The sequence below is a fragment of the Leucoraja erinacea genome, chromosome 12 (genome assembly GCF_028641065.1).
Source record: "Leucoraja erinacea ecotype New England chromosome 12, Leri_hhj_1, whole genome shotgun sequence".
Classification (NCBI taxonomy): domain Eukaryota; kingdom Metazoa; phylum Chordata; class Chondrichthyes; order Rajiformes; family Rajidae; genus Leucoraja; species Leucoraja erinaceus.
The window spans coordinates 50331590-50345806 of record NC_073388.1 but is presented as its reverse complement, the minus strand read 5'-3'; the positions used below and the strand labels follow the sequence as shown (position 1 = coordinate 50345806).

The 14217-nt window shown below is 42.5% G+C and overlaps 1 protein-coding gene across 2 annotated transcripts in view; it reads left to right on the top strand.

The window, feature by feature from the left end:
- The first annotated feature begins 680 nt into the window (after positions 1-680).
- LOC129702353 (uncharacterized) overlaps positions 681-14217 on the top strand; it is a 77942-nt gene continuing 64405 nt past the window's right edge. The window contains exons 1-5 of one of the 2 annotated variants that reach the window (XM_055644121.1): positions 681-1686; positions 7666-7753; positions 9185-9357; positions 11393-11535; positions 12376-12541. In XM_055644121.1, the coding sequence (XP_055500096.1) occupies positions 1584-1686; positions 7666-7753; positions 9185-9357; positions 11393-11535; positions 12376-12541 (673 nt within the window). In that variant the 5' untranslated portion in view covers positions 681-1583. The remainder of the gene's footprint in view (positions 1687-7665; positions 7754-9184; positions 9358-11392; positions 11536-12375; positions 12542-14217) is intronic. The other variant, XM_055644120.1, reaches the window with a different exon arrangement.

The window sequence follows — 14217 nt, the reverse complement described above, 5'->3', positions numbered from 1 at the left end:
CAATTGTCACTGTAGTGGAGAAAGAGTTGGGAAATGGTGCTGGGGTATGTTTGGGAACAAGAGGTATTACACTTCACTAACCAAGGGGACGGCATAGCTGGGGCCCATGCTGGTACTAGTACAGCTTTGACTTAAAGAAATTGCGAGGAATGAAAAGATAAATTGTTGAAGGTGACGACATGTTGTATTAGGCAAAGGAGAGTGTTAGCTGAGGGGAACTGATTGTGTCACTTTCCAGCAAAGAACCACGGACCCTGACATCTCTCTGGTGGGAAATGGAGGTGTACAGGGACTGGACGTACCTGGTAAGTATGAGGTGGGGCCGAGGAATTGGACGTTGTTGAAGTAGTGAAGAGCGTGTGAGGTGTCTCGGATGCAGGTTGGAAGTGATTAGGTAAGGGTGGAAAAGATAGAATCGGTGTATTTGGAGATGAGTTCGGAGGGCTAGGAGAACAATAGAGTTGCTGCCTCACAGCGCCAGGGACCTGAATTCAATCCTGACTACAGTTGCTGTCAGTACAGAGTTTGTACATTCTCCCTGTGACTGCTGGGTTCTCTTCAGGTGCTTCCTGTTTCCTTCCATACTCCAAAGACAAACAGGTTTGTAGGTTAATTGGCTTCTGTAAATTGTAAATTATCTTTAGTGTGTGGGATAGTGCTAGTGTTCGGGGTGATCGCTGGTCGGCGCTGACTCAGGGAGCCAAAGGGTCTGTTTCAATGCTGTGTCTCTAAAACCTAAAACCTAATGAAGAGGGGGCAACAGCAGGGTTCTACAAGAATAGGGGTGAGGGGAAGTGCCGTGGTCATGTCCCCATTAGTGGAAGGGCCATGGAACACAGCGGAGTTGGTATTTAGGGACCCAACCCAGAGGTGGTCAGTAATGGGGTCTCTGATCTGAAGGCACTCAGGAGTGAGATTGGGTCCTGTGGCATTGGTGGAGGCCCTGATCTGGAGGCAGGGAGCTTGCAACCCTTGATAGACGTCAGGTAAATGAAGAAGTACTGGTTGAAGGCATGGATCTGGTGATGGATGAGGTGGAAGATATGTCTATGGGACAGCAAGGTCCGCAGTTGTGAGAGCCTCCAGCAGGTACTGGCACATGGTGGGGAGTGTAGAGTGTAGAACAGGGACAGAGAATTATTGTGAGAAGTGGTGAAAGGAGTGTAGGTATCTTCGATCCTAGTTGGGCCCAAAGTGGGAAGTCTGTAAACACAAGGGAATTTTGAAGAAAGGTCTCGATCCGAAGCATCACCCATTCCTTCTCTCCAGAGATGCTGCCTGATTTACTCAAGCTTTTTGTGTCTTGCTTCGGTTTAGACCAGCATCAGCAGTTCATTCCGACACCATGAGTTTTTTGCTTAATATTCCAGCATCTGAAGTTTCGTTTCCTCATAGTATCAGGCTAAATTGCATATGCATGCCTTTTAGTGAAAAACAATTAGTGAGGACAATAACAGAAAAGGGAACAAAATTCCCCGAAACAGCAGGAACATGAGTTATATTGAAAGGGGAAGAAGAATTAATGAACCAGACAGTACATAAGAGCTGAGTTTAAGGAAATAAATATTTAATCAAGCTTTAAAATGGGAGAGGAGTTTTTCTGGAGAACACAAACTCGGCTGAAGATGTATTTTTTCATCTCAATAATGATTTTATGTAATGTGCAACCGAGCATGCAGTCATCCGGTGAGCAATGTCTTTTCAAAGCCTTTTTATTATATTTTTGACATATTTTTTGACAGGAAAAAAAGCCATCTGACTCGACCAACAGGCACACATTGTGTACTCTATTCGTCGAACTGCAGAATTAATTTTGGCTAATAGCCAATCTTTGCTCTTTGTCTCCTACTTTCCCATGGTTTTGCTTGTTACCTCAGGGGAAAGGTTAGAAGATGTTCGTGGCACTAATGCCACTGTCCCACTTAGGAGATTTTTTCGGCGACTCAAGGCGACTAAGCTGTCTCCACAAGGTCGAGGGGTGACGCCTGTATGGTCGTGAGTTGCCTCCTCAAGTCGCCTAAAGAGTCGCAACGTTTTTCTGGTCGCCGCTGGATTTTGAAATGTTCAAAACTTTTCAGCGACTGTGGACTTGACATAGCTTGGCTTCTCCTGTCGTGGGTGCTGTCGTAGGTTGTCGCCAGGATGACACAGGTGACGTTGGCTGTCGCCCGGTGCTGACTTGGGTGAATTCCATTGGCAACTACCTACGTCAACCTAACTCAACTGATGACTGAACTGTCTTCAGTTGTCGTCGACAGGGTTGTTGCTTGTCGTGGCTTGTCACGGGTGAGCGTAGGTTGTCACCTGCATGGCCATAGGTTGTCGTAGGTGTGGTCATAGGTGGACACCCTAATGGGCCGCCGGTTGTCGGTAGCTTGCTGTAGCTTTACCTCAACCAGGTGGTAGGTTGTCGTAGCTTGCAGTAGACATTATCATAGGGGCGTCCAGTCACTGCTTTTGGGCAACCAACTACAACTGTGGCAGTCGCCGAAAAAATCTCTTAAAAATCCTACAAAGAGTTCTACAATCTTGAAGTAATTATTCACAATGACATAGAGTGTCTCGTATTGTAACCTATTGCCTGTTACATTATAGGAAATAAATGGTTCAATGCATGGAATTAAAGTAGGCAGAGAAAAAATGTCTTCCAGCAAATTTATATTTTTATGGATTAGAAATATTTGTTTTGATTTTTATTGCTGAAGAATAATTGTGATTTTGCTACTATTTGATTCTTAATATAATTACAAATACCTCATTGTTATGTGATTACAAAAATAATTACATTGTTTCACATGATGGCTCCCCATATCATTAGTTGAATTCGATGTTGAATTAGATGTTGCTGGATTAGATTCTTCATGGGATCATGATTGTTTCAACATAGAATAATACATGCTTAATAATGGACTATGGACTTGGCTCAAATAGTTTATGTATAAACTAATGGGGCTGCGAGTGAACTACTGGTTTAATCGAACTGGAGAATCAACATGAATCATTGGACATATATAATCTTGGCCATTTGGGATCCGTTAAAATTATATTGTGACCTTTGTCTACACTCAGATCCACAAAATTCCAGCCAATAAATCTCTTTGATGTGACAGAAACAATACAGTTTACACATTAATTCTGTATTCTGTAACTGCTTTTCATTATCAGTGCATCACTCTCATTCATTCGGTCATAAGTGATTGGAGCAGAATTAGGCCATTTGGCCCATCAAGATTACTCTGCCATTCAATCATGGCTGATCTATCTCTCCCTCTCAACCCCATTCTTCGCCCCATACCCCTGAAACCGAAACTTATCAAGAATCTATCTATCTCTGCCTTAAAAATATCCATTAACTTGGCCTCCACAGAGGGCTGTGGCAATGAATTCCACAGATTCACCACCCTCCGACTAAAAAATTCCTCCTCATCTCCTTCCTAATGGAACGTCCTTTAATTCTAAGGCTCTCGTCCTGAACTCTTCCACTAGTGGAAACATCCTCTCCTCATCCATTCTATCCAGGCCTTTCTCAATTCGAAAGTTGTGCGATGGAAATTATGCAAGATTGTTATTGATTGCATTATTGCAGATCATAGTGTGTGTCACAGATTAGTCCAATATGTTTCCTATAAAATAATAATTTAAATCCTGACGTCTATCCGAGACAATTGGGGATCATGAGTTCAGTGTACATTCCCACAGAGGAAGTGAACAAATGAAATTGCAACTGAAATCAGAGGTCTCAGTGTATTAGTGGCATCACATTTACATTCAATGCCACTCCCAGTTTTTGCCTGGTTCATTATATGCTTCAAACCAGACTATTTCACCATCATCACATAATGTGTAAGAACAATCTGTTTATCTGAAATGCCTTAAAGCCAGGAGATCTCTTTGTGCATTCAGGATGAACATAGAGTCATAGAGTGATACAGTGTGGAAACAGGCCCTTTGGCCTAACTTGCCCACATCGGCCAACATGTCCCAGCTACACTAGTCCCACCTGGCAGCATTTGGTCCATATCCCTCCAAACCTGTCCTATGCATGCACCTGTCTAACTGTTTCTTAAATATTAGGATAGTCCCAGCCTCATCAACCTCCTCTGGCTGCTCATTCCATACACCCACCATCCTTTGTGTGAAAAATGTACCCCTCAGATTCCTATTAAATCTCTTTCCCTTAAACCTATGTCCTCTGGTCCTCAATACACCTACTCTTGGCTAGAGACCGTGGATGTACCCGATCTATTCCTCCCTATGTCCTCTGGTTCTCGATACACCTACTCTGGGCAAGAGACTCTGTAGCAATGTTACAACATTTTGAGATTTTAAAAATCAAGTCTGCAATTTATCCCATCAGATAAAGCATTAAAATAAGTTTAATTTGACACCTAATTCACTTTCATATCTTCAGTATTAAAAAGGTTATGGCCATTTTCATACACGGAAATTAGCATCTTGTTCCCTATTGCTTTTCCATTGACTTAGCACAAAAGCTGTGATCGAGGACAGTCAAACTTTCTTAAAACTTAAGAGAACTGAATGAAATGTTCAGTTATTGTAGATTGAAGCATTCTGAAACAAATATGAAACAATCATACTTAGATGACCTGAAATTAAAGCATATAATTAGTTAGTTACCTAATTGTAGCTAATTACAAAATTCAATTACTAGATCTAAACATCTATCCATTTCTTAAGAAAAGGTTAACATTTTTAAATAGCCTAAGTGTCCAAATAACATTCACACAAGAATTCACAATATAACATGATTTTTTAAATCTCATTGTAATGAATTTACAGGCCAAATGGAAGGAATTTAATGTTTAATTCCCATAAATTAATGGGCATTTAAATCGAGTCGGTGTTTCTGGAACGCGATCGATTGGAACGTTGCGGCTGCAGTGAATTTGAACCTCATATCGGCAGGAAAAACACTGCCGGTTCGTATGGGGCCAAAATCATATTTTCGCGAAGGAAATTTTGATTAAAGTCATCCTAAGAAGCAAGTTTACATGTAAACTACTTTCCCTGTGTTTTGTCCCTACATGAGATCCGTCCCATTGTAGGCATTGAGGGCGGTATTTTTATTTTACTCCAGCAATTAAATTGTCCCCCGATTTTTTAAAAACTTCCTCATTGTTCTGCATCAGCTGGTAGGCCGAGGAAATCCATCTCGGCCAGGCAGGAGAAATCGGCATTTTTTAATCCCCCCCCCCCCCCCCCCCCCCCCCCCCTATCATAGGCACCAAAGTCGCACACACGGCCAGTGGCAGAACTGCAGCGCCGCTGAAGGTACGTTTTTTAACATCCCTAGACTGTGCATCTACCCGACCTATTCTTCCGATCTATACAATTCCTCTCATGATTGTATACACCACTCGGTGAGATATCATTTTATTCACCACCATCACCGATATCAAACAATTGACGTGAATTTTACATATAATTCATTCCTCGCTTGGATCCTAGTCCTGGAAGTAGAGTATTTGATAGTTAATATTTGTGGAAAAGGTAATTTTCCCTCTCAACGTGTGCGTTAAAATGTAGGAACATTTTTTTCCCCATTTGCACCTCCTTTTAAAATAAATGTAATATAAAAACAGTAAGGGCAAGTGATATAGTTCCTGTTTCTTATGCAGCGACTGCATAGGAAGTAGCACCATGAGTATTGAATGTAAATGGTGGCCATTGGCAGCTGGTACCAGGGCTTCCTGGTTCAGCCCAGCCAAGGATGCCAGTGATAGCAGGGTCACGACCCAAAACATCACCTGTCCATTCCCTCTCCAGATGCTGCCTGACCAGTGAATTCCTCCAGCACTTTGTGCTTTGCCCAAGATTCCAGCATCTGCAGTTCCTAGCGTTGACATTAGGAAGGCGCTGCTGCTGCACCAGAAAGCATCAATCTTGTTCAGTTGTCCCTGATATCAAACCATCGACATGTGCAGGAAGTAACTGCATATGCTGGTTTACATCAAAGATAGACACAAGAGGCTGGAGTAACTCAACAGGACAGGCAACATCTCCGGAGAGAAGGAATGGAAGAGGCTTGATCTGAAATGAAATTAAGGGAGAGGGCAAAATCAGACTGTTGCAGAATAGACTGCAGGAGACATTGTAACAAATGTGATGATGATACAAAATGGAAGAAGATTTAAAAATATATATTTTTGTGATGTGATTGTTGTCGACAAGACCGGAACTGCTTGAAGTGGTAGGAAACTGCACCTGAATTTGGTGGCCTTGCACCCTGCTTGAAGTGGTATGAAACTGCAATTGAATTTGCTGGCCTTGCACCCTGCTTGAAATGGCATTTCAAGGAATAGCCGTGAGTCAACTGCTAGCCCACCAGCTGTGAGTGAGCTGCCAGCATATCAGGCTTGAGTGACTGAGCTGCCACCCCAAGAATCCATATGGCCTACAATGTCCATACTAACGTCCCTTCAGTCCATAGAACCTATACTAGTGCTCTAGAAAGCAGCCCCCCCCCCCACTGGCCACCATTATTGTAATTGGTGGAGGTGGAATATTGCGTTGGAGGACCAGTCCTCCCGTGTGAACATGTTGACCCAACGGGTCCCACTTAGTCTAGTTTGTTAATATATTTGCGTTGGTACATGCACATGTTACTGCATAGAATCACAGAGCATAGAAGGAGGCCATTCGGTCGACAGTCCCTGTGTTAGCCCTTGGAAGGATTTATCTATTAATGGGAATGTGAAATTAAAAGAGAGGGCAAAATCAGACTGTTGCAGAATAGACTGCAGGAGACATTGTAACAAATGTGATGATGATACAAAATGGAAGAAGATTTAAAAATATATATTTTTGTGATGTGATTGTTGTCGACAAGACCGGAACTTATCATGAATTCCAAATTGGCCAATGAAAGGAGAAGGTTGTTTGGGCATCTCAGACGACAGTTAAAAAACTACCAGTTTGGTGGGTCAGAAATGACTTGCAGATTAGAAGGGAAAGGCAGGTTTTTTTTCCCCAGAAGGATAATATCAACCTATCAACCTTCCCAGAAGGATAATATCCAGCAACACAGGTTTTTGCAACAACCTATTATTTTTAAGAACACCTACCTATGTCTAATTACTAATATGTTTAATGACATGAATTTAAACTGCCCGGCTGTAATGGTGGAATTCAATAGACGATAGGTGCAGGAGTAGGCCATTCGGCCATTCAAGCCAGCACCGCCATTCACTGTGATCATGGCTGATCATCCACATCCACATGTCCCTGGGTCATTTTCCCAGGTTTATGTACATTAATGTACCAGCTTAAACTCTGAATTTATGGTTCAAAGACCAGTCGGAAAACAAAAGACGGGAATGATCCCAGGAATGATTGGGTTAACCTCCCCTCCCCTTCATCCTCTCCTACCTACCTCCTCTCCCCTCTCCCACCTCTTCTGCTGAGTTTTGTTGAGTTACTATTGATTTTTGAACAATATTGAGTCCAAAAGGCTACTATGATCTATTACATCTTCCCTTTTACCTTGTACTCTGTTGTTGCCTCTCCTGCTTTCTAAGCTTTCACAGACCTAACTTTTCCCATCATTGTATATATCCCTAATTGTACCGTTCTGTGATGAGCCCTCTGTGCTGCACTAACCCCCATGATGAGTTACACTAATTCCGTGTTCCAATCTGCCTGTAGATGTCGATTGCATTGTCTATAATGAGGAATTCATGGAGTGCACATGGACCCACAGTGAAGGGGACGTGAACTCCACCCTGTATCACTGGTGAGTTTTCCAGCCAGATGCAACTGCTCAAGGGATACCTGTCCTTCTACAATTTTTTATCATTAAGAATTTATTCACACGTTGATGTTTCCATGCAGTGGGATCAATAGATATTTTGATTTTTGCAACCGAGGTAAATGACTCGAGAGAATAAATAGTGAAATATCAGATATCCAAGGTTCAATATTTAATTCTGAAACATTTAACACATACTAGACTAAGTGGGACCCGTTGGGTCCCAGCATCACACAGGAGGGCTGGGTCGCCAACACAAGGCGAGGCAAACAATTGGGCAGCAGCCACCCCACAACCAAAATTCATTTTGTGAACACAAACTTGTTTAAAAGACGAGGCAAACATTGGGACAGCCAAATTCATTTTGTGAACACAAACGTTTTTAAAAGGCGAGGCAAACAACTGGGCACGTGCCACCTGACAACCAAATTTCATTTTGTGAACAAGAATTTTTTAAAAGGCGAGGTAAACAATTGGGCAGCAGCCACCCGACACCCAAAATTCATTTTGTGAATACAAACTTTAAAAAAAAAAGGCGAGGCAAACATTGGGACAGCCACCGGACAACCAAAATTCATTTTGTGAACACAAACTTTTTTAAAAGCCAAGGCAAACAATTTGGCTGCAGCCACCTGACAACCAAAATTCATTTTGTGAACACAAACTTGTTTAAAAGGGCCAGGCAAACATTGGATAGCAGCCACCCGACAACCAAAATTAATTTTGAAACACAAACTTTACTAAAAGGCGAGGCAAACAATTGGGCAGCAGCCACCCGCCAACCAAAATTCATTTTGTGAACACTATCTTTTAAAAAAGGCAAGGCAAACATTTGGGCAGCAGCCACCCGCCAACCAAAATTCATTTTGTGAACACTATCTTTTAAAAAAGGCAAGGCAAACATTTGGGCACCAGCCACCCGATAATCAAAATTTATTTTGTGAACACAAACTTTTTTAAAAGTTGAGGCAATCAATTGGGCAGCAGCCACCTGACAATCAAAATTCATTTTGTGAATACAAACGTTTTTAAAGGCGAGGTGAAAAAATGGCAGCAACCACCCGACAACCAACAGTCATGTTGTGAAAACAAACTTTTTCAAAAGGCGAGGCAAACAATTGGGCAGCAGCCACCCGCCAACCAAAATTCATTTTGTGAACACTATCTTTTTTAAAAGGCGAGGCAAACATTGGGGCAGCAGCCACCTGACAACCAAAATTAATTTGTGAACACAAACATTTTTATAAAGGCGAGGCAAACAATTGGGCAGCAGCCACCCAACAACCAAAATTCATTTTGTGCACCCCATGTGGATACATTTTTACTCTGTCTTCCTTGCTTTAAATCATTTAGGAAGCGTAGTTTTTACAGTTTTTAATTTCCCAGTCATAATTGATCAAATATTGCTTGTTACAGGTATATGAAAGAACCACCACAGGAATGCAAGAGCTACATTCAACAACATGGCTACAACGTAGGATGCTATTTCTCAACCAGTGAGATACACGAATTCAGACGATTTTACGTTTTCAGAAATGGCTCGGGAACTATTTCAGGAGAACCCCAAAGGTTTCAGCTCCAGAACCAAAGTAAGAGTATTTGTAGATAACACACCAGCTGGCATTGGTAAAGTCAAAATCACTAAAGAGTGTTTTGTTGAGTTGAGTTTATTATTGCCAGGGATTACAGAGATACAGTAGAATGCTTCTTGTCCATGTTATCCAGTCAAATCATACTAGACATGAGTACAATAGATCTTCTGGAACAGCAAGCAGAGAGTTGCTTGTTCCAATGCCATTTTGCAGCTTCCAAGTCTCTGAAAAGTACAATTTCTGTAATTCTCACCTTCAGACCCGGTATCCTGGCAGCACTGGATTGATGAAGTAAGGGTTGGCTCAATTCCATTACCGTTACATACAGCTGCTGCAGGCTGCGCTCCATGCACCTGTACACTCGGCTGCTGTAGGGCCTTTCACAGCCGCCCCTGGCAACTCCACGCACTGCAACCACCGCTGTCATGCCATCTATCTCCTCTGCTCTGTGTGCCGAGGCTGCCTTGCCCTACTTCCCAAGCTAATCACAAACCATCCCATAGCGTGCTAAGGCGTGGAAACAGGCCCTTCGGCCCAAACTCCGCACACTGGCATGTCCCAGCTACACTAACCTGCATGGGTGAGGCAGGTGAGTTCATGGTGAGTTTCACATCCGTAGCCTTCCCCCTTCACCACCAACATCTTAGAATGTTATGCTGAGGAAAATTAATCTACCCATCTATATTAACATCGATTGACTGAAGAAGAACTCAACCAAGTTCCACCTCAGGACCATGGTAAGAAAACTTGTAAATAAGATCCAACCTGGAGCCAATAATGTCAATATAAATTAGCGGATGGGTTTCCAGAAATAATTAATTCTAGGAATATTATTATTGTTGGGGGTGAGGATCAGTGAAGATATTTACGAATTGAATTAAATGTGCAGTGTAATTTGATAAATCTTCAACTGGGTAGCTGAACTCTTGTCCTGTACACTCTCACCCTAATGAATGTTATCACATTCAGTTTAGTTCATTGTCACGTGTACCAAGGTATAGTGAAAAGCTTTTGCTGTGTGCTAACCAGTCAGCGGAAAGACAATACATGATTACCAACGAGCCATTCACAGTGTATAGATACATGTTAAGGGAATAACGTTTCGTGCAAGGTAAAGCCAGTTCTTGTACTTCCCATTATTTGGCAGCCTACAATTAGCTCCCAACAAAATGATCATTCCCTTTTAATTTTAAGCTCTTGACTTGACTGATGTATAGAAATTTCCTATCCCAGCAATTGTAAAGCGTTATGGCCCTGTCCCACGGTGCGAGTTCATACCATGAGCTCTCCCGAGTTTAAAAAAAAATCGAACTCGTGGGAAGCACGGAGAATGAATGTAGCGGGTACGTCGGAGCTTATCGTGCTTATCACGACTTTGATTTTTTTTTTTTTAACTGGATAATTTAACATCTGCAAAGGAGTCTGACGATGTGAAACAATAAGCTGCACCCTCCGAAACAGGGAATATAGACGCAAAAATCGGAACTTTTTTGCACAGCGAGTGGTGGGTGCATGGAACGGTTCTGCCAGAGGCAAATGGGATATTGGCATTTAAGAGGCTTTTAGATAGGCACAAAGGAATGGAAGGGTGTGGATCACGTGCAGGCAGAGGAGATTAGTTTAATATGGCATCATATTCAGCATGGACATTTTGGGCCGAAGGGCCTGTTCCTGTACTGTACTGTTCTCTGTGCATTCCTTAACCATGCAAGTTGTCAACAACTTGAACGTTTCTAGATCATGGTTATTGATGGCAGCTTTTATTTCAAACTTATTGAATTTAATCATGTGATGCAACATGTATACAGATCAATAGGCCAGGTGCCAAGACAGTCATTTAATAGTTTCATGCATTTGCTTACGTATCCTACTGAGAAGGAGATTGCATTGAATTTGATCTGATGCTAGATCTTGAAGCTTGGACAATGCTCTTGCTTCAGTTCTGCTGCGCTATCATTTTCTCTTGCAAAGAATCACATTGTGTGTGACGTGCAACTGTGTAACGGAACAAAACTCTATTCCTACTTTTCAGTCAAACCCTTTGCTCCTGAGAACCTGGTGGTGAATGCCACGAAAAAGAACGGGCTCAGCCTGAGTTGGGTTTCCATGATGCCAAAACTAAGTTGCCTGGAGTTTGAAGTCAGGTACCGGAATAACAAGGACAAGGAATGGCAGGTACAGAGTGGCAGTGACTTTAAGACTTATGGTGACTTCAGGGGCAGCACGGTGGCACAGAGGGAGAGTTGCTGCCTCACAGCGCCAGAGAGCCGGGTTTGATCCTGGCTATGGGTGTTGTGTATACGGAGTTTGTACATTCTCCCCGTGACCGCGTGGGTTCTCTCCGGGTGCTCTGGTTTCCTCCCACATCTCCAAAGCCATACAGGTGGGTAGGTTAATTGGCTTTGGTAAATTGTCCCTAGAGTGTAGGATAGTGCTATTGTGCGGGGATCACTGGTCGGTGCGGACTCGATGGGCTGAAGGGCCTATTTCTGCACTGTGTCTCCAAACTAAACTAAACTAAGCATTTCCATGTAATCGTTAACAGTTATTTTATAACTTTGTGGATAATTAAACATTCTCTGCTGTTATTTTCAACATGCAGGGAAATGTTCCCACCCAAATTGTTGAGGCCAAATCATGGGAGATTTATCTTCACATCTTGACCCCGGCTATTTGGTTGTTAACTTCTTTCAATAACTTGCTTTCAAATAAATATATGATATTGAGCAAAATTTGGCTAATTTTAATGGAAATCAAAAAAATAGATGCTCTAAATTAATTCCTTTATTGAAGGAATCCTCAAAAACAATGCACTCCAAAGATGTACAGGTTTGTAGGTTAATTGGCTTGGTATAATTGTACATTGTCCCTAGTGTGTGTAGGATAGTGTTAGTGTGCGGGGATCTTTAGTCAGTGCAGACTAAGTGGGCAGAAGGGCCTGTTTCCATGCTGTATCCCTAAACTAAACTAATGAATATTTGCCGCATTCTACTTTTTCATCTCTTCACCACATAGAAAGCTACTGTCATGGAAAAAACCAACTTCAATTTGGCAAGTGTGGACCCAGAGAAGCTCTACACCTTTCAAGTGAAAAGCAAGGTTAACATATACTGCGGCACGACAAAATTGTGGAGTGAGTGGAGTCTCCCTGGTTACTGGTGGAGAAACGACATCCAACCAGGTAAATTAAACACGTATGTAAAGCCATTGACAAAATCTTAAGAAAATGAATTCAAAAAATCCTTTATTCTGAAGCCATTCTGGTAACATGGATGCTACAGATACTGGGAACCAATAGTAGAAAATCTGAACAATGGTCTTGAACCAAAATGTCACCTATTCCTTCTATCCAGAGACGATGTCTGTCCCACTGAGTTGGCTCAATTCCATTACCGCTCCATACAGCTGCTGCAGGCTGCGCTCCATGCACCTGCTCATTCGGCTGCTGTAGGGCCTTTCACAGCCACCTCTGGCAACTCCACGCACTGCAACCACCGCAGACATGCCATCCATCTCCTCTGCTCTGTGCGCCAAGACTGCCTTGCCCTACTTCCCAAGCTAATCACAAACCATCCCATAGAGTGCTACGGCATGGAAACAGGCCCTTCAGCCCAAACTCCCCACACTGGCCACATGTCCCAGCTACACTAGCCTGCATGGGTGAGGCAGGTGAGTTCATGGTGAGTTTCACATCTGTAGACTTCCCTCTTCACCACCACCATCTTAGAATGTTATGCTCAGGAAAGTTAATCTACCCATCTATATTAACATCGATTGACTGAAGAAGAACTCAACCAAGTTCCGCCTCAGGACCATGGTAAGAAAACTTGTAAATAAGATCCAACCTGGAGCCAATAATGTCAATATAAATTAGCGGATGGATTTCCAGAAATAATTAAGTCTAGTAATATTATTCTTGTTGGGGGTGAGGATCAGTGAAGATATTTATGGATTGAGTTAAATGTGCAGTGTAATTTGATAAATCTTCAACTGGGTAGCTGAACTCTTGTCCTGTACACTCTCACCCTAATGTATGTTATCACATACAGTTTAGTTCATTGTCACGTGTACCAAGGTACAGTGAAAAGCTTTTGCTGTGTGCTAACCAGTCAGCGGAAAGACAATACATGATTACAAACAAGCCATTCACAGTGTATAGATACATGTTAAGGGAATAACGTTTAGTGCAAGGTACAGCCAGCAAAGTCCGATCAAGGATGGTTCAAGGGTCACCAGTGAGGTGGATAGTAGTTCAGCACTGGTCTCTGGTTGTCGAAGGATGATTCAGTTGTCCGATAATCGCTTTCTGTCAAGTGAGGGACTGTGTTGAACGTTAACATAATGCAGCTTTGAAGTTTCATTGGTGAGGTCCAGTGGTAATACAGGAGGTTAGATGTGCTGGCATTCCATCTCCAGGTGCTTGTGGACAACTACATTTGGATCGATGACAATTAAAAAAAAAAAAAAAAAAATCACTATTCTCTCTGCTGGAGGGAGGGGGAGGGACTATAACACCAGAAAGTGGTGCGCCTCACTCATCCTCTGCAAGATGTATGAAGCCAAATGGTCACGTCTCTCTGAGCTCTGAATAACACTGAACACATGTCCACTCAAGTGTGAGTCCCCTTAATGTAGCTTGAAAATGAAAATATGGTTTGTTTGAAGTAAAAAGGCACTGCCTGCAAATGGTTGTGTGGGTGCTTTGGCGATGTTAAAAAACGCGCTACTTACTGCAAATGGTGGTTTGGGTGCTTTGGCTTGAAGTTAAAAGGCACTACGTAGTGAAAATGGTGGCGGGTGCTTTTGCTTGAAGATAACAGGTACCACTTACTGCAAATGGTGGCTTGGTGTTTTGGC